Source organism: Pararge aegeria, chromosome 10 (genome assembly GCF_905163445.1).
Source record: "Pararge aegeria chromosome 10, ilParAegt1.1, whole genome shotgun sequence".
Lineage (NCBI taxonomy): Eukaryota > Metazoa > Arthropoda > Insecta > Lepidoptera > Nymphalidae > Pararge > Pararge aegeria.
In genome coordinates, this window is record NC_053189.1 from 10,288,239 (window position 1) to 10,308,641 (window position 20,403).

The 20,403-nt window shown below is 34.1% G+C and overlaps 2 protein-coding genes across 16 annotated transcripts in view; one reads left to right on the plus strand and one right to left on the minus strand.

Moving 5' to 3' along the window:
* The window catches only part of LOC120626771, a 108,903-nt gene extending 104,996 nt beyond the window's left edge, over positions 1-3,907 (plus strand). For all 15 annotated transcript variants that reach the window (XM_039894453.1, XM_039894454.1, XM_039894452.1 and 12 more), the window contains one exon: positions 914-3,907. In XM_039894453.1, the coding sequence (XP_039750387.1) occupies positions 914-1,085 (172 nt within the window). In that variant the 3' untranslated portion in view covers positions 1,086-3,907. The remainder of the gene's footprint in view (positions 1-913) is intronic.
* Positions 3,908-13,483: 9,576 nt separating this feature from the next.
* The window catches only part of LOC120627042 (microtubule-associated protein tau), a gene marked incomplete at its 5' end in the record, with an annotated part of 29,481 nt that continues 22,561 nt past the window's right edge, over positions 13,484-20,403 (minus strand). Inside the window, 7 exons of the mRNA XM_039894881.1 lie at positions 13,484-13,646; positions 14,413-14,583; positions 16,006-16,191; positions 16,280-16,488; positions 16,564-16,723; positions 16,803-16,846; positions 16,977-18,393. Coding sequence (XP_039750815.1) covers positions 13,581-13,646; positions 14,413-14,583; positions 16,006-16,191; positions 16,280-16,488; positions 16,564-16,723; positions 16,803-16,846; positions 16,977-18,393 — 2,253 coding nt within the window. The remainder of the gene's footprint in view (positions 13,647-14,412; positions 14,584-16,005; positions 16,192-16,279; positions 16,489-16,563; positions 16,724-16,802; positions 16,847-16,976; positions 18,394-20,403) is intronic.

A 20,403-nucleotide genomic window follows, 5' to 3' on the forward strand; every position in this document is an offset into this window, starting at 1 on the left:
TTATAGGAGCATAAATAAAATTAGAGATAACTTAAAAAATCAGCAAATTCCTACAGCAAATACCTAATATTTGCTGTAGGAATTTGCTGATTTTTTAAGTTATCTCTAATTTTATTTAGTTTCAAGTTTTTTTTTTTAATAAACGACTAAGAAAGATCTTTCGTTTCTGCTCTTGACGTCTACGGACCTAAGAGCTGATGCTTATTTAGCCTAACGGCTAAGTCCAGCAATTCAAAGGGCCAATAGCGCTAGCATTTTGGGAACCATGCCCACAAGTGTATAATTAGACGGCGTATTTTTTTATAAATATTATGTTAGTTTGTAATTATTTTTATTTTTGCCAAAATATTTTTCATACTTGAAATAAATAAGCTTACGTCCGATTCTTTTGTTCTGCGTTATATAAATGAAATAAAACACCCATCTGACAGATGATCTCTGTAGACAGATTATAATGCGGTTGGTCATAACTCATAAGATATCATGTTATGTTGAGCCAACGCTTGGGGGATTTGCTTTATATTATTAAGTTTAAATTAGTAAATACGGACGTTATAAGCCCAACCTTTAGGAAGTCACGTACGTAGATAGTCTATAGTAGATAGTCAAAACGTCTGGCCGTGTGGTGACGGCAGATTATGAAGATAGTTGTAACCACTCCTCCTCGTAAGAGAATGTTACGGAGCGTCCTCTGTGCTACTAATTCAGTCAACTGATACACAGACGGATCACCAATCCGTCTGCCCAGTGTGGTTATTATGGAAAAACTTTTCATATCCGAATGCGTTAGGCATTTAGTCCAGCAGTGGACTTTTATAGGTAATTGATGTTTATGTGACGATGTTTCAGAACATCTGAACCTTTTTAGAAGTAATATAATACTGGACTGATGTCGTAATCTCTCAATTCGCAGATACGTGAGAACGCTTTGGCACAGACTACCATCAGACTCAGGTCACTTAGCGTTCAACGAGGGCGAAAGACTACGGCTGATCCTAGAGGTGGATGACCAGTACCTATTGTGCTGTCGCGGAGACCAGAAGGGATTGGTTCCCCGCGATGCTGTGCTTTTAGAGGATTTCTGATATTGGCAGGGATAGCCCGACTGGCAGCCGCACTGGCGGCCCTTGCGGCTCGCGAGCAACGCCAGGCATTGAGCTAGTGCGGCCAGTCGGCCTAAGAAGTAATCGAACTCTTAACGGAATATCATTTGCACACTTGTGCGGTGAATAAAGTGAAATGGTAGTGGCGTGATGGTAACTGAACTTCGCGTAAATAGTTTCGAACTCTTATCGGTTAGTTAGAGAATGAACGTTGTGGTTTAGAAATGAACTTTGTATATAGGCGGAAAGATTTATGGCTGTATGTAATAGTCTTCTGAGGTTCGTGAAAGTTTTTTTAGTATTTAATTTTTACGTTACCCGAATCGAAAATATCTCATCCAATTTATATCTACGGCCCTTGATCGGGGATTCTCGCGACTGCGATTTCAGCTCTATTTATTTATTATTTCTAATCTAATTATGGCACTGATTATTCTTTTTATCCTAATGACATTTAATTTGATAATACAATTTTGATGTAAATCTCCTTGAGTATTTTCAAGGATTTTTATAAAATTATTATATTGACTGATCGTAACGGAACCCTTCGCGACAATCCCTGCTCAAGGGCTTAACTTGACATCACTAGAATTTTCGCACATTTCTAATTTTGTAGTAAAATCTAGTCTTACGTTTTAAGGCACGACATTGTCTCGGACTGTATATAGATCGTTGTAAGCTACACTAGTTGCCGGAATGTTCATTGTGGGTGTAGTTAGATCATGGCATTTAGGAATTTACTTTATGACACTCGCAGTTAACGTTCCCGCAATGGGATGTGATATAGATATTTACATTTTTACTCTTAAGGACAAAATCTCGTACTTTAAGAACAAACTCCAGTTTACGATAATATCGAATTGAAGCTTTTGGTCTCCTTGAGAAAGACGCCTGATTTAAACAATTAGTTAAATTTATGGGAATTGATGTCTAAGAATAACGGTAACTTAGCATAATCAGTATTTAAAGGTATATAGAACGTGTGTATTATGTATATAAAACTTGTTTTCCTACCTAATGAAAACGGTTAGATAAGGGTTAAATATCTCCGTAACTACATTCGTTAACATATAAGGCATCTCGGGCACTGCCATTAAGCAAAGAATACTGATATACCTCAACCATAACTTCTGTACAGTTATTAATAGCATGCGGCCTCTCCTTTGCACCATCCTATCGTTTGTGGTATAGGGTATCGAAATTTTCTCTATTCTTTATATTTCTTCGACCCCAGGTATTGTACGTAATCGTAGAGAGCGTTAACATGGTTGTGGAACTAATCGCATGGCCTTTGTCCATTCTCCTTTCCTACGTCTTTCTACATCATGTACCTACTTCCCGAACGTTTTGACTGTGTTGGGTATTTACATTGTCGGTAAACTGATCGCATGCACCCCTCCATACTCTTTCTCCTTTTTTACCAGCACTACGATAAACATTTGTATCGACCCCGAGAAAAGTCTAAAGGAAAACTCATAACTATAATCCATATTCCTCTATATACTATCGCTTCACGCTAAGTACCCGTATTGTGATAATCAATCATATCACCGCTTTACGCCGGATAACGGTAACGAATAGAAACGATATTTTTGGTATGTATTTGTATTGCTCAAAAAGTGGGATGATTTATTAGACGTTGTATTAATCGGAAACATAATACTCTAACGTAATCGTATTATACTCGTGTTTTTGAATAGCAATATTCGTTTAACGTTTTGTAAAGTGTGTAAATAAATATACTTAATGAAACATTGGTTTTCAAAATTAAATAATCAAAATTGTAACAAAATGAATGCACGATACAGTTCCTCTAGTAGTCGGACGTGCTATCGAGCCACAACATTGTAGTTGTACTTATTGTAGGGAAAATTTTATAGTCGGCGTCTTTCTCGAGGAACTTCGCAAGTTGCCAACTACGTTCGTCATAAAAGAGGCTTCCGAACCTCAAAAGGACAGTTGACAATTAGAAATGTACCATACTGAATCACTTATACAATAACTAGACTTTAAAATATTGATTCGTAGCCGGATCATACCTTGTACTTGTACGTTTGTAAAATAGATTCATCGTGTTAGTATTATTCGCGCTTTGTGACTGAATGATGTGATGTGGCCTTTTGTATGTATTTAAAGAATTATAAAATGTTGTGTGCGTGTGCTTTCTGCATCGGTTAGTATTGTATCGTCTACTTAAAGTTGCCGCGGGGAATGCTTCGAAATTATCTAATTCATAATAATAATATGATGTACTCCGAGAAATCTCTAATAGCCGTTTAGGTGAAGTATGCCTTAAATTAATCATATAGTCCGATTGAACTGATACAAAATGTTCTTGCTTCGACGCTTGAAACTAATAGCTTGGTACGCATGTTAACATAGAGGAGTTTGTTTAGTCGTAAGTTTTTAAACGGTTTGTATTACGGAGGATGTTTAAAGTTAATTTTTATAAACGATATTCCTGCGCGATCGTTCACCGAGCCGTGAGGCAAGTGGTGAGGTGTCCTCGGTACAAAACATTAAATTATCGCGTTCTTTGCTTGTATAATTTAATTTATAATAATTTATCATTACGATTGGGAACAATAAGTTGAAATTTGAGTTATATAGATTTTATTTTCTTAAGAAAAATAATATAAATAAAGAAAAATGAGATTCGTTTTTACGAAACTCGACGAACGACTGAGAAATTAATTCCGAATATTTATAAGTTAATCTCGAAAGATCATCCCGTTTTGATTAGAAAATCATCATCAACAACATTATATGTATTGTTTAAAGATATTATTGTGTTAAGTGCCATAATTTAAAGAATTAACAATTGATAAAATATTATTATAATGCATAACCATGTACACCAATAAAACATTATTAAACAAAATGTTGTTTCATTACATTGATGCCTGAATTTATATTCCAAAGGTTTATTACAAAATTAGCCATATCAATTGAAATTCAATTAGGCCCTAAATATTTGGTCCTTTGAGCCAGTTTGCTCATTCCAGCGTCCTAATTCTACGTGACTTAAGCGCGTAGGTTGTGCATTTTGACACCTGTCATCATTTATCATTAGCCACATTATTCACATTTATCATTAGTCACATTTGAGGTCTCTTATATCAATTAAACTGCTCTATGCGGTATGCGCACTTAGATGATCCGATAGCCGTTTATCACATCCCCAAATTGTGGTCCCAGTAAGTAGTAGCTGTTTTACTACCAGGAGGAATTCTTGTCTGTATAGCTAAAGATATATACGATTTCCACCAACAGACCTTCATTCTCATAGCTTATCTAAGCTCTTGTAGTAACGTTTACAAACCTATGTTTCATGTTAAGAAGGATGGGAGCAGCGGATTGGAGCGAAGTACACTTTATATTAGCCAGGGAGGCGCTTTAGTGGACACGGCCATATAGTTTCATAGCCTAACTTTGATCTCACTCGTTACTTAGCTGCCTAGCACATACTGGATGGAGAAGCAGCTAATACTGAACACAGGAATTGCAGTCACATGATACATTTATTTATTTTGTGACGTATCAGCTTATATCATTCCTAGCCCCATCGCCCCAATATATGCCACAAAATAAATTTCGTACTTACAGGGTTCAAGGTCCAATTCTCTAGAACAGTGTTGTGTGTGTCCTGATTTGCGACGGTGACCAAGACGGGTTGGAAATGTTTTTTGAGGATCGCGAGCCACGTATTCCACCAATCCGCACTAAGCCAGCGTGGTGGACTACGGCCCTAGCCCCTTCTTACTATGGGAAGGGACTTGTGCCCTGTAGTGGGCCAGAAATGGAATGATATGATGAAGCCGTAAAGGTACCTAACAATTAAGGGTGTCATTTTCTTGTCGCCTTTCGTGTCTCTTGCATTAATGGTAAAAACATTCGTACCTATTACAATACACACAATGCAATTTATTTCTCAATCAATATTTAAGGTCTTAATAGAGAATAAAAATACGAAATTCTTAAATTACTGACTATTTCGATCGATTCCTCTAAGGGCTCAACTAAATAAAACAAAACAAGGTTTATTTATTATCAACATTTATTATTTTGATAAAATTTCTAAAAGACAATCCACGTAAATGCACATTAATCTAAGTCAACCACTATATATTTTTTAAGGTGTGTGAATTCACTAACACTAAAACAATGACGAGACACAAGTAACTACTCTAAACATTGATTCCTTTTTTCTTCTCTAACCTATTGTTTTTGCTACAGCGGTTGTTACAAAGAACAATACAGTTTCGAATTTTAAGTTTTATGACTAGAAATCTTCTTAATAATTGACTAAAAGTAAGATCATTATCTTAAAAAATAAGACACGACAGACATTCTATATTTTGTTAAAAATAAAAAATAAAACGCTTGGTTCTGCAAGGTGGTAAACCCTACTAATTTGTAAGTTTACCTAATAAGTTTAAATGTTATGCCGCAAATAGCCGTAACAGAATAGTTCCCGTAGTTTCAAAGACTATTAATACAAACAATCAGACAAAATCCAAACGCTCTCTACTCAAGGATAAAATGAGCGAATGAACGTAATTGAAATAGAGTTCTAACTTGTAACATTCTACCTCTAAAAAATTGCAGGTGCCTAAGCCTAATTATCTAATATATGTAATATATGTGTGCGTTCTGACTAGCTTCTTAGGCGTAGCTACTGTAAGGTTTTGACACACCCATTATAAGTTTGTTCGTTTTAATCTTTGTTAATACCTAGTCGAAACTTAATGAAAAGAATTTTTTTTCTAGTGTAGTTTTTTGTAAAGTTGACAAAAATAAAAATATTCACTTCTAATTACACAATTGGAGAATAAAGAAATAAGAAAGTGACTTGAATGGTGACAATAAGTTGATTCTCATAGGTCAATAAATTAAATCTAAATTTCAAATAAAACTTTTCAGATACTATTCAATACAGGTTTTTTTTCCCATTTTCCCTGCAACTGTGTCGAGCTTGTCTTATTTGTTTTCCCTGGTTATGCCCAGACCTAAAGCTAATCCGAGAAGTATTGGCGTAGCCCGATAGCTATGCCAATACCTGCATTATGTTCTGGTTGAATAAGTATGAGATCTTAGGTATATACTGAACTCTCAGTAGATACGCAAATAAATATACATGTCGAATGTAAATAAAATAAGGACTTACGGGATATTAACGGGTGTTGACATGGACCTTATTTTTTTGCGTAGAATATCTTTGTTCTATTTTACTACGTACAAAAGATTTAAGATTTGATAAATTTAATAAGATTCAAATTAACATATTATAATACTTTAGTGATCATTGTGCCTACAGTGATTTACACTTTGACATTACACACAGCTACTGGATAAAAAGGTACCTACAGTTCGTTTGGCTTATCATGACGCGTTAACTGATTGGCAAAACTGAGGCATTGAGTGTTCCAGATTAATTAGTTAATGGCTGAAAAATTTGAGAACAGATATTTGAAGAGTCTATGATTTTTGAGAAAATATGAATTGAAAATTTAGCAACAAATAAAATTATAACGGTCAGATGGTGATAGTATATAAGTATCTACCTACCACAACATTGTCACGCGAATGTGAACGACAAGTGCCTTTTTAAGAGTCAGACATTTAAAGCGATATTTTTAACATCACTTATTTCAAGATAGCGATTAGAGGAAACAATGCTACTCAAACAACGCCTCAAGTTAAGTTGAGCGGACAATTAATGTTTCAATGCACTTTATAATGAAACTGAAAATAATTCAAGTTTGGGTCCCTCATAAGAATCACTAGGTCTCAAGTCTCGGCCGCTTGCGGCGTATATCGGCAGAAGAATTGGAATTTAATTCGAAGTGCCATGCTGTAGTGAAAGGTTCTGTTGCTAAGAAATTTGTTGGAATTTGAAAATTAGGAAGCTTAATAAAATTTGCATGTGTCAATTATCAAGTTCTACCCAGTAAACCTACCTGGTTGCCTAACTCCCTCAAATACTGTGAATAATTACATAGTAGTAAAGTATAGCAGTAATATCGTGAGTAATATAAAATTATTTTTCATATGTTTGAAAATCTTTCATTTAAAGTGAATTGAAACTGACTCATAAATTAAAGTGACAGCGAAGACCAAAACAAAGCGTCAACTCCGTGGTGGCATGACCATTAGTGACCATTTCTCAAACTTGGCCAAACCGTAGTAGGAGTGTCATGCTGAGATTGCGCAGAGGTCTTCATGCGGTCTTTTAAAAATTCAGACCGTAACGCCCGCATGTTAGATGCCTTAATTGAATTGTCACTACATTAGAGTAATATAAGCCAAACTACAGCTTCAAACTTTTCGTTGTAACACAAGACTTTAATGTACGTTCATAAAAACATTTAAACATTACAAGTAAGAATAAACTTACAGTGCAATATACTAGCTTACATAAAATTCATAATTCGTTTAAAGGAAATTGCATACAATTCTACAATAAACTACCAATTGACATCTTGGAGATGTCTCTTGAAAAGTTCAAAGTTTGTATTAAACGTAAGCTTATAGAAAAGTCCTATTATAGTATAAAGGACTACGTAATCGATAAAACAGCTTGGGTGTAAATTATTGCTCTAATCAGGTTGCTCTTCTAATAATTTCAAATGACATTGTGAGATGGTGATAACAAAAAAAAACACCCGGCTAAGTTAAGTTTACGAATGTAGTTATCGCCATCATCTCACTTCCGTGTAATTTTTATGACGCATCAAAAGTGCCACCTATGGGCCTACTTGAATAAAGATATTTTTGACTTTGACTGTTACTTGAAAACTTAATGTAACGACTAAGACACTAGTGTGTCTAATAATTGTACGTTATTTTGCATGACATGCGGGTTGGACGCTGAGCTTCGATTCTTAAACGTCAAACCAAAACGTCCAGCCTGCAGATATAGATTAAATAACTGTATTTAATTTATCATGTTGTTCTGCAGGACGCAAATTGAACGTTACTGATCAGGGTTGGATTGGTTTGGTCTTCGCTTTAATAGATAGTTTAGAAATTTCAATATATAGTAAAAGCAGGACGTGGTGTAACAGAAGCGCGCCGAGAGCACGCGGAGCGAGGCGGGTCGCGCGCAGACACGCGACGGTTTCTTTCATTGTTGCGTAAGAAACGTTGCTCCTCGTCGGGTATCTTGCGCGGAGATAGGGCACGTGGCGTGCGAGGAGGGCGAGTGAACCGAGCCGACCTGCTTCGTGACAAAGGACGCTCTGCCTCAGCCCATTCGTGCATTGACATATAATAGTCATCCTGTATAAAGAAATGAAATACATACATTAAAATATAATATTCATAATTTTTAAATGCCTTGTTAGTAGTTAAATGTGAATGTAGGTATATTGCTAATAACTAAGCAGGGCTTGAAAACTGATAAGTCACATTTTGAGAACATAATTAATAAAAGTTGAACGTTGAAATAAAAGCTTAGGTTAATATTTGTAAACATTTTTAATGATTAATGAGCTGTTTTCTAGTAAGAGCGTTAACTGAGTTGATAGATTTATAAAAAAATCAACCCCATATACGTGTAAGAAACTGGATAAAAGATCGGTTTGATATATATTGTTTGAAACAAACCTGTAATCACGAAATCAATAAATACTTGTAAAGGATTATTTCGGTTCATAACTTGCATGCATTTTAAAGTTATTCTTTGGTTTATTTTGTTACTATTATTTCACTATGAAACAAATAAAGGTTATTACAGATATGAGCGAGCATGGTCTATGCATTATAAATATAAAAACTTTTTGCTATAAAATTGAAAACAAATTTTGTTTTTATCTTTAATGAGAATGGGATCAGTATTTAGCTTCATCTTCTTTCGGTTAGTCTGTCGGCCTGCACTGATCCTGATTGCTAACTTCACAGTTCGCTTTGAAAACTTAAGTTTAATAAAACTATGTTTTGCTGTACGTTGAAATGTTCAAATTGCAGTCTTGAAACCAGTTTAATGGATAAACTGAGTTTTGCTTGCATGAGTACCTATATATAGTTTTAACGGTGAAGTCAGGCCTAAGTTAGTAACAAGTTATAAGTAGATCCTAATATAATAAAGAATATAAAAACATCAATATATAAAAAGTTATTACTTACCAAAACTGATGAAAGATCTTTATTCCATTAACTATGGTGCTTGTGCAAAGTGGATCGACTTTGTCTACAACGCAATGATTAATATGATTTGTGGCTTAGCTAAATCTAAATAATTGGTACCTACTTATTAGGTACCTAAATACCTTAAAATAAAACAAGGATTAAGACGTTAACTTGTATTACAATTACGTGTTTCATTATCTTTTAGTTCACAATAATTATAATATTGATTCTAGTTGTTTATAAGTTCGAATAATGTCTACAATATTAGTAAGGTACATAGATATTTGAAACTTCTGTATAAATTTAAAAATTCATGATTAATAATAATTAATTAGATATTATTTAATAAACAAAACCATAAACATAAATATTTCCATGTGAAACCAAATATTAATATTAAACTTGTTGTAACATTAAACTATACAGCAAAACTTTTTAGTTACCACAATTTGAAAATCTTTGGTTTGCAATACGTTCATTTAAAGAAACACGTTTTTCGTTATTGGAGAAAAATACATCTTCAGGAACTTCAAGGTATAACAGAAGCTTGTGCTGTTTTATATATGATAAGAATGTTATCCATTATCATGTTATTACAATACAACTGAAAAATAAACCAATATAAAATTATTTTATTCTATTTCTTTTATATAGCAAAGTCAAAAAACATAATGTGGCATTAACATAACAATCGATGTTATACCTATTGATAGAGTGCATTTTATATATTTCCAAAAAATATATAAAATGCACTCTTTTTTTTAAGATCCCTCAAAATTTGGACGTTTACTAAAAAGTGTTCCTGTATTTCAATGACTTATATTAACCAAATGCAGCGCACTACTGACTTACTCCAAAAGTTACAGTGTCAATGCAAATAAATGTGACTAAAGCATCAGCGTTAACTTAATACATCTATCTAATTCTAATTAATTATATCTTATTATCTTATAAGCAGTGGCAAGCATAGGGTTCCCAACGATGGTAGGCCTTAAGTAGACAAATGATATATGTCGAAGAATGTAAATTTTAATATGGCACATAGAAAATTTGAGAACAAGTTAATTTTATTTTAATGTGGTACCTAAGAATATTTAATTACAACAAAAGATGTACGAACGTGACCGTAAAAATACGGTACACCTACAGACAAAGAACCACCAATTAAAAACTTGAGTAAAGAAATAAGGGTTGGCAAGTCTTCTATAAACAATAATTTTACACCACCTGTCCATTCTCGCTTATCTTGTCCCAGTCCAAAGTTTGCCTGGCACTCCTGGCAAAGATCGCTTCTAAGCGATAAGGCCGCCTTCTACTTTTATATTATTACCGTATTCTACTTCTGTCTTTGTATTTCTATTGTTCTGTTATTTTCCTAACTTCATAGCGGTGTACAAATAAAGATATAAATAATATAAATGTACACGTCAGACCACTATCTATTTATTGTATTTGCTACGATATTTATACTTAAACTACTGGATGCCCAAAGGTCAATAGGTGGCATTGTGGTCCTTAGGGACCGGTACCTTATTGTTTTTTTGGTGGGTAGGTACCATTAAATATAGTTACGTATTACTTAAACATCGAGTTTCGTGTAAGAGTTGCTATAATTGGTATTGGGGAAAACTTTTCCATTTTTTATCATCTACATGTAAAGCTTACCCTCACCCAACCTTCTATGTACGCCACTGGTTATAACATTACGCACATATAAAATATTAATACTCTAAGAATAATTTTGCTCAGTCAATCGCGAACCCGCATAGTTCTCGCTCCAACATCATTTTTAAAACAGATTTTATAAAAAACTTCGTACAAAATATGCAAAAGTCCGCGTGCCATTAAAACAATACAGTCAAAAAGCAAGGTAAGCGAATAATTACGTATACCAGCACAAATCTTCCATTGCTGAGACGAGAACTCTGCCTTATTTTCAGTCACCATTCCATATAATATACCTACTATCTTCTTACACACAAATCCAGTGAGATATTATAGCATCAAGAGTCCGCAGTGTCTAGTAAAAACAGAGTCTTTACGCTCTATAAGTCAATAGAAATTCGTAACAGACTATGAATCACATTGTGTTGTGTTAAATTCTTCCGCCAGTCCTTGTATGAAGATGTGTTAAAATTTACATCAAAAAATGCATCTCATTCGCAGTTAAGATTTCAATGCCATCAAAAATTAAGGACTAATTAAGTAGATGGAAGTGAAAATTCTGTAAACAGGAATTGTATACACTTTTATGCACGTAACTAGACATCTAGAGATGATTTAAAAAAATAAGTTTTTTGAATAGTTGCGTCTTCCTCATCATAAAGTGGCTTTTGGCGCTAATGGTATTGAAGTTTGACCTCTAAATATGTATAATAAAATCTCATTGGACAAATCTAGTAAGAAATCCCAGCAGAAAGGACGTGAAATAACAAATAGGTAACAATAAAGCTCTTAACTCTATCATAATACTCCCGAGGTGGAATAAAGTAGCATAAACAGAGACACAAAAATCATTAAAATGTGTGCATTATTGAATTACACTATAAAAAAAATCACACACATAATATCAGGACGAAAAAATACACTACATTTCATATTATAGGGGTTCAAGTACGAAATCTTAGCTTTGCAATTCGAATATTACTCTCAATCCAATCACAAAATACTAAAGGATTATAAATCAATGTTTAAATCGTAGTTACCCATAAAGTGTGCTACTACTATTTGTACAGAGCCCCCTTAAGTGTAAATGTTAAAGATAACAAGCAAGAAGTTTAACGTTAATCATAAATTTTGATTATCTATGTTATGCAGCAGATTAACATTAACGTGGATAAGACGTTCTTACCCACAAACTTACACGGAACAAAATACAAAGTGTGAAGTGCATTTTCAAACTACTGGCTACATAAGGCTGCGAATTACGATTCGTATATACAATAATAAGGCTTCCCGCACATAAACCAATGTTATTGATAATATTCTACATTTTGATTATAATATTGCCTGTCTGCGGGGTGTGTTAAAGAGATTAAGTTTTGGTAAAAAATATTGACAATAATATTGACTTAGTGCGAGTCAATATTATTGTGCGGCAGCGATATGTAGATGTAACTAGGATAGTCCAGAATTTTAATTGTAGTTGCAGCCACACTAATATACTTTTTAATTCGCTCTAGTCAGTGCTTTTTAATTTTGCAGCCCAATGTACCCCCAGTCTAAGGTGTAACTGATAACCACTAAACGAAATTTCAGCATCAGTAGACATATTTTAGGTTTGATCATCATGATATTTCGTATCACTTGATTTTATATCTTATTTCTTTCATAAATAATAAAGTGCGGTACTGTGACTACGAGTAAAAAATGAACTAGTTATGTACCGTTTTTTTAATATTATTATGAGTGATCAAATTTAAATTGAAGATATAAAATTAAAGTGATATTGCTAAGTTTAGTTAGCTTTGTCAAACTCTCAAAATACAAAAATAATTTAGAAACCCCGTGATAGATATAGTAGCTATTAATACTATAAAATTATTTATTTAATAATGTTCAACAACAATTACATGCGCACATTATATGCAGCAATGTTTTTTTTGTGCATATCTGAAAGTTTTATATATAAAATAATAGGCAAGACCTATAAATTGCCGTGCGTGTGTGTAAAGGTAAAGGTCACTCAGTGAGTAATTTTTAAATCTTGGAGTAGAGTAGGTACCTCTAACCCACAGATCATGTCGAAATTGTTAAGTTACGTGGCTTCTAATTTATTTTCTATTTTAGTCAACAAAACATTTATTGATCATACTTCATACTCTTTGTTAAATTGTTATTTAAGATAGACGACGGACTACATTTACTTAATTTTTATTCAACAGGAAGTAATTTTTGGTCATAATAACGTCTGTAAAAAAACGCTTCGCATCGTGGTTTTCAAAAAGACTTTCTATTATAAGTAAATAATGTAGCTTAACACGTTAGCTTTCGTATCAAATATGATTTTATAAGTTTAACCTTGTTATCATATTATTATGTATTGGCACTCAATCTTTCCTGCTATGGTTAAGCTAACAGAGTAAATTATATACTATTATACAAAGATCAAAACAACAATAGTGTATATAAAAATTACTTCAAAATAGTGTCTTAAACTATTTGACAGTAAACTTAATAGTACTCTCTTGATATCTAAAGTGGGAAAATCGCACAAGAACCATACTACGTAGGTACATTAATGATAACCATTAACAAGGTAAATAAAAAATATATTTAAAAGTTTGGACTCTTCAGTTAGTCGACTATAATAGATCGATATTGTAAATCGCAGTATGTTGAAGTGTCTTAACACGGCTGTTGATTTAAATTTTCGTCTTCTTTTGGAGGCTGCGCTGGCGGTGGAACCGGACTCTATGACAAAACGAAAATATTATTATTGCTTGTGCATGACTAATTCAATTTTGAATTGGCAATTGGCAACACACACTCATCTTCGACAAGCAAACTTTATTTTTAAGTCTCGTTTTCTTAAAATTGCAGGCTTTTTTTTGCAGAAATGTTTTAGCTAGTGATTACTCGGTGCTTAATAATTATATATAGTAACAAAATCATAGATATTTGATGGTATTTCAAAACCAAGTTCGAAAAACAATAGTGATTAATGTCACTAGACGCATTTTGGGCTCGGATAAGATTTCAATGCCTTAGAAAATCATGACTAAGTTTCATAAGATAAAACACGTTTGAAGAGAATACGATGGATGCGATCTTTGACGTTGCCAAATGCCAACCAAAAACAAATAGGTGCTACCAAATTCCAACATAAAAAATAAATGATATAACCCATTAATAACGCAAAACATAATCTTCATAAATGAAAATGATGAGGGAAAATGACAAAACATGGAACACAAAGATGGAACGCTGGAGACAAAATAAAATCGGTGTTAGTGTAAATTTAGCACACATTAGCTTCTTAAATACCTTGCTCCCCAAAACTTATTCAATAATACGTGTATAAATACTCTGGCTGAAACAAAAATGAAAACTGTTATGAATTAAAACGAAAATGATATCCCGATGAAACCCTTCACCAGAACAAAATGGAAGTGCTAAACAAAATGATAAGAAGCAAAACGTTCTACGATAAGAGTCACGTAGGACTGCTATCCCTCACCTCCTGTCGCGACTGGCCGTGGCTATTGGGAAGAGGAGATTGTCCACCGATTTGCTTAATATAATCCTTGTCGTCGAATATTTTTATGTCACCGCCTCCTGGCTTATGTTTTACGTTGTCGAGTGAGCCGACTTTGCTTTGCGCTTTGAAATCCAATTTTTGATTTTCAATCTGTGTAAAAATTTAATGTGCAATAAAAATATACTTAAATATAATATATAATATGTTGCATTGTGCACATACATACATAACTACATAAGCCTTTACAAAAAGCTCTATAAAATTTAATATTATTATATAAATAATTTTGAAATATAGGTAAAATTTTATAGAACTTTTTAAATACATATTTATGATGTGTTAAACTGTTGTTTGCATATGAACACAGATAATGTGTGTGATTGTATACTTATATATGTTATAAACATAGTGTAGTAGGTACTTTTCGGTCTAATTCCATAGACGAATAAATATATAAAAAGCTATACGTGTACGTGGAGATAAATTCATACCATATTTAATTATTATTTGCCTCCGATTTGCTGTGCGTATAGTTAGTTATACCTACAATTGTAGGTCAGCAAACAGCTATTCGATATTCTTGTTTTAACATGCAAGTGAGTTAACTTGTAGAAGACAAGTAATTTTTTTTCAGCCAATTAAAAACATCCCGAATATATTACGAATAGAATTAAAATATATATATTATATTGTATTAAATAAGAACATCCGTGTCACGAAGTTGTATAAACATTCCCATTCACGTATGAGGCAACTCAATGACACATAATAGACAGTCCGTACGGTAAACAATGTCAAAGCATTTTGGAGCGTGAAAAACAGCCAAAACGTAGTCAACGTTCGCCCTAAAGACGTTTTATACCTCGACACCCTACATTGAAACCAATAATTTGTGAACTTATCAAATAAACATACGTTGTAATCAGTGGGCATGTATATGTACCACACTAACCTTCCACCGACGTTTACGTAAGAAATGGCAGGGTTTATTTGACGCGCGCCACCTTGGTAACGCCCATTTTACAAACTAAAAGTACGAACGTCAGTTTTAAATAAAAGATCCATGTTCTCTCAAAGCTGCGTTATAAAGTAACTCATGTAAATTGTATAGTGCTCAAATTATATATCTGCGACGAACGAATTTAAGCGACATTGTCGTGAACCAAGCATACCTACAGAAATTACAGAAATTACGTAAATTACTCACCGGCCTCATCCCGGTGCTTGTAAGAGTCTACGAAAAAACACCAAGAAATGGTACATTTTATATAAAATTCTTTGCGGTCAAATGAATTGCAATGACAACCTAACTTTACAGTGCAATAAAATACCTTCTCATGTTTTTTTTTCTAAATACTTGCTGTACATTAAACAACTCAATAATTTTTACTAAACAAAATACTGTTGTGTTTTTACAAGTGATATCCAGTGAATTTCAATACGCTTCGGATAAGTACTCACTTTTGTATCTGAAAACTTCGACATAACATTTTGCACTGACTCCGGTACAAACATAACAATGTTTAAAATAATAGTTAACATAAAACAGAATAATTTAATTTTCTTTATTACCTTGACTCCTCCACCGCCTGGTTTATGAGTGATGTTAACAGTTGAAGCAACCTTCGGCTTAGCCTTTTCTTTGAAGTCAAGTTTCACCGTTTCTATTTTCTTGTCGCCTCCACCAGGTTTATATGACGTATTTTGTAATGAACCCACTTTCGATTTGACATTCCATTCCAATTTCGTAGTAGTAATCTGCAGCAATAATTAAAATAAAAAGTTACAAATAATTAACTGTATATTTAGAATCACTGATTGAATTGCGTAAGTAAATTCAAACTACCTTTTTAGCGCCTCCACTTGGAGTATAAGCTTCGTTCTTAGCAGCAATTTTTGGTGTAATGTTGTTAAAGTCGAGTTTTCTATTTTCAATCTTCACTTTTCCGCCACCCGGCTTATAGGTAGTGTTATCCAAGGAACCGATCTTCGATTTAACAGCCTTTATATTGGGAGACGGTGCATTTCCAACTTGAACTTTGTTCATTGGTACTTCTGTAAAATTAAACGAATTGATTAGAACGACGTTGTCTGTGTATCCAATATGATGGTTATGAATATTTAACATACTCTTCTTTTCATTGGGTTGTGGAGTCTCCGGTGTTTTAGCAGTAGCGCTCTTGCTTGATGACCTTGAAAGGCTCTGTTTTAGGCTACTGTTAGATTTCTCTTTCATTGGTAATTTGCTCGGCAACTTCTTATTTGGTGAGCCAGGAGAGCCGTTGATATCCTTTGAAGTAAATAAAATTATTTATGAAAATTCAGCTTAATTATAATATAATTTATAAATGATGCAAAAGTTATCTTACGTTTCCTTGTGTAGATTCATCCACCCCACTGTCATTATCTCCATCTGAAATTATATAAAGAAAGAATATGAGAATACTAAAAGTAAAATACCGCCTCAATTCTAGTTTTTGGTTGGTTCATCTCAAAACTGTGTTCTTCGTAAGACAAATTTTTACAAGAAAGTTAAAAATTACCTTTGGGACGATAATTTGGAGCAGAAGCTATCTTTCGAGGTGTAGATTTTTTAGAATCAAAGGGAGTAACTGAAGTTTTTAGTTCAGTTGGTTTTTTATTATTGGGAATTGGTGACCTTGATTCTGTTGGTGTCTTAGACTCGGATAAAGGAGACTTTGATGGCGTTTTTGTTGGTGTCAGTGATTGGAAAATCTCTTTGCGAGGCTCTTGCTTTAATTCCATTTTTGGTGTTTTTGGACGCTGCGGTTCCGGTGTACCACTTTGAGTTTTATTGGATAAAACAGAACTTTGCGAAATATTTTTCGGTTCTGGCGACTCATCACTTCGAGTTAATGATGGTGATCTATCAGAAAGGTCTGGTTTATTTTGAGGCGTTTCATTTTTAACTGCCGTCAAGTAATTTTGTGAAACAACATCATCATCATCGTCTAATTTCTTTTTTGGAGTTAGATTTGATAAAGAACCCATAATAGAGTCGGTCATCTTTGTTCCAGTCAGACGTGACTCTGGGCGATCAGGTATATCTTTATTTACTTCGAATGATGATTCCGATTTTATGCTTTCCTTAGATCCAAGAATGTTGTCCTTACTACTTCTCATCTCTTGGATTAAACCGAGCCCCGAACTGCGACTAGCTAATTCTTCGTATCTTCCACCCACTGCACTTACAGATTTTCGGCGATCCTCATCCATTTTCAGCGGACTTTGCGCCCCCGATGCTGCTGAAATGCTATAGCTTCTTCCTTTAATCGCTCCCGGCATTTCATTGCCAATATCCGGTTTATTAAGATTTTCATTGGAAGAATTTTGGTTCTCCAGGTTGACCGGTTTGGTTTGGTACGTGTTAGCCAAATCTGGACCTTTTAAGGATCCTTGTGAAGATTGCCTCGAAAGTGGTGCGTTAAAAGGCGCGTTTAAAGTTGTATTTATTTTAGATGCCCCGTTAGTTTGAAGTATCGGTTGAGGTCTGGTGCCCTCAGGTGTTGTAACGCCTCCAAACTGGGGTGGCTGTCGAGGTCCAAATTGAAGGTTATTCGGCACTGGACCTCTTTGTTGTATTGGGGCAGCAGTAGGAGATTGTACCGGTCTTGGGCCTTGTTGAACAGGGCTTGGTTGTTGAGGTGATCGTATGGGTGGAGGTTGATTTCGAATCTGTGGCGAACCAGGAGGGCCGGCAGGGGCTGGCCCTCTCTGTGCTTGGTTTAAAGGTCGAAGACCAAACTGCGGTGGAGTAGTTACGGGTCCACCAGGTTGAAATTGTGGCCTTTGCTGTGGTTGAGGTACACCTGCTCTTATTGACTGCGGTGAAAAAGATGATCTAGAATCGGCCCTTGTCAATGGTGGACGATAAGGAAGACTTGGTCCATTCGGTTCTGAGCCGTTGGGGCCACTTAAATTGCGGGGCTCGACAGTTGCCTTAACAAATAAAAAAATATAAATTACAATTATCACTGCAGGCATACATAATATATCTAGACGTACCTACTCGTAGTTTTACACATACATATTTTATGAACTTAACACAGAATTCCTACCACGTAGGGTAATAAGGCCTCCTATTGCAAGTAGGTTAGGGTTGTTGTAGGTAGGTTGTCAAAATTTAAGGTTTTATAAGGCCAGATACAGGTGTATCTGGCCTTATAAAACCTTATTTTTTTTTTCAAATACACAATATCACGAAAAAGATGTATCCAAATTACACGAGGTTGTTGAAGCAGAAATTAAGCCTACGAAGTGCCATTTGTTATTTATCATTTCTTCTAATAAACGACCAACTCTTCTCAAGTAACGCCATTTAAGATTTTATATTCCATTAAATAATATTTAGACTAATGAAATAATTAAAAGATTTCGTATATATATCATAATATTAATTAGATCTGTTCTATTTCATGCTTTTCCACATAAACATTGGATTCATTAATTGAATATTTATTTACTAAGAAAACGCAAAATAAATTTCAAATAAATTGCAATACAAATTTAACGTTTACCTGGATAGGCCGTTTAATCTGGTAAGATATTAAAACTATATTTTAAGAAAACATGACTTTTTATTTGTTTGTTGAAATATTTTCACAAATATCCTTTTTATTTATAGGTATTTCGACTTATACCGTGCAACGATAACTATTGTGTGAGCATGACATCTGCCCACCTCCTCCTGACTGAGGGGACTTTAGGGCGGAGACATCCGCGACCTCACAAGTCCTGTCTTTCTGTCCTGTGTTATACAATTGTAGAAGTAATGTAGCTCTACGATTGCGTAGGTAATATTTTAAAAAGGTTTGCGAGCTGGCATTTTCAAAGTGCCACTATCTTATTCATCGACGTTATACCCATATTAAAATTGCCTAAATTATTAAGAATTCCTCTAAATCGAATGCCAGATGATTAAGGCGACGTCTATAGAAAAAATACGTTTGATAAACTCTTAGGTGATAACTATTGGTGAAAGGTTGACGTATGCCTAGGAAATAATTAGATAAGTGACAAATAGGACAAAGCAACACGAATAATTAATCAAGAATAGTATAATTAAACTTGATAAAAAGCACAAACACTTTTTTTCTTAAAAAGACATTTTTCCGACAGTCAAAACCTCCTTCGCAAAACCTGTTGATGCCGCATCAATAAACATGTCATTATTTTAAAACATTATTTGGTGATGGCAAAAGTTTATCACTTATTACAATACAAGTGGCCATAGCCTTGCGGCTTGGACTTCGGCCTCCGTTTCGAGGATACCAATTTCATCCCCAGCACCACTAACTTTTCTGAGTTACTTACGTTTTTAAATTAGGCAATAAAATATCACTTGCTTCAGCGGAGAAGGAAAACTTCATGAAAAACTGGTATGAAGAATATTACTGATAACTCTCAGGAGTTATCAGTAATATTCTTAAAGGCGTGTAAATTCCTCCAATCCTCGCTTGGTCAGCGTACCTAAACCCTTCTCACTCTGTGAGGAGACCCATGTCCCTTTCGTGGACATTAAATATTGTGGATGATATATGATAGATTAGAAAACTAAATTGATAAGCCATCGGACGGAATATATAGAAAGGACGGAAATTTGCATTGGCTCCTTTTTATCCCAAAAAATAAATGGTTCCCACGGGATTAATAGGGCAACAGCTAGCTTAATTTCAAAGGACTGCTCTACCATTTTAGTAGGTAAATATCTTTGCTTATTTTCGACGATAACTTTTAATCTTAAGAATTTGTTTCTTATTAAATCGAGAGCTCTTAAGAATATTTCGATCTTTGGTAAGAGCTTCAATATTTTTTCAGTACAAAAGAGTAACTAAATTAATTTTTCCTTAGATAGGCGTTACTTATTTATGCATTGCCTTGTTCATCGTTAGTGAAAACAAAGTCAAAAGTCAAAAATATCTTTATTCAAGTAGGCCATAGGTGGCACTT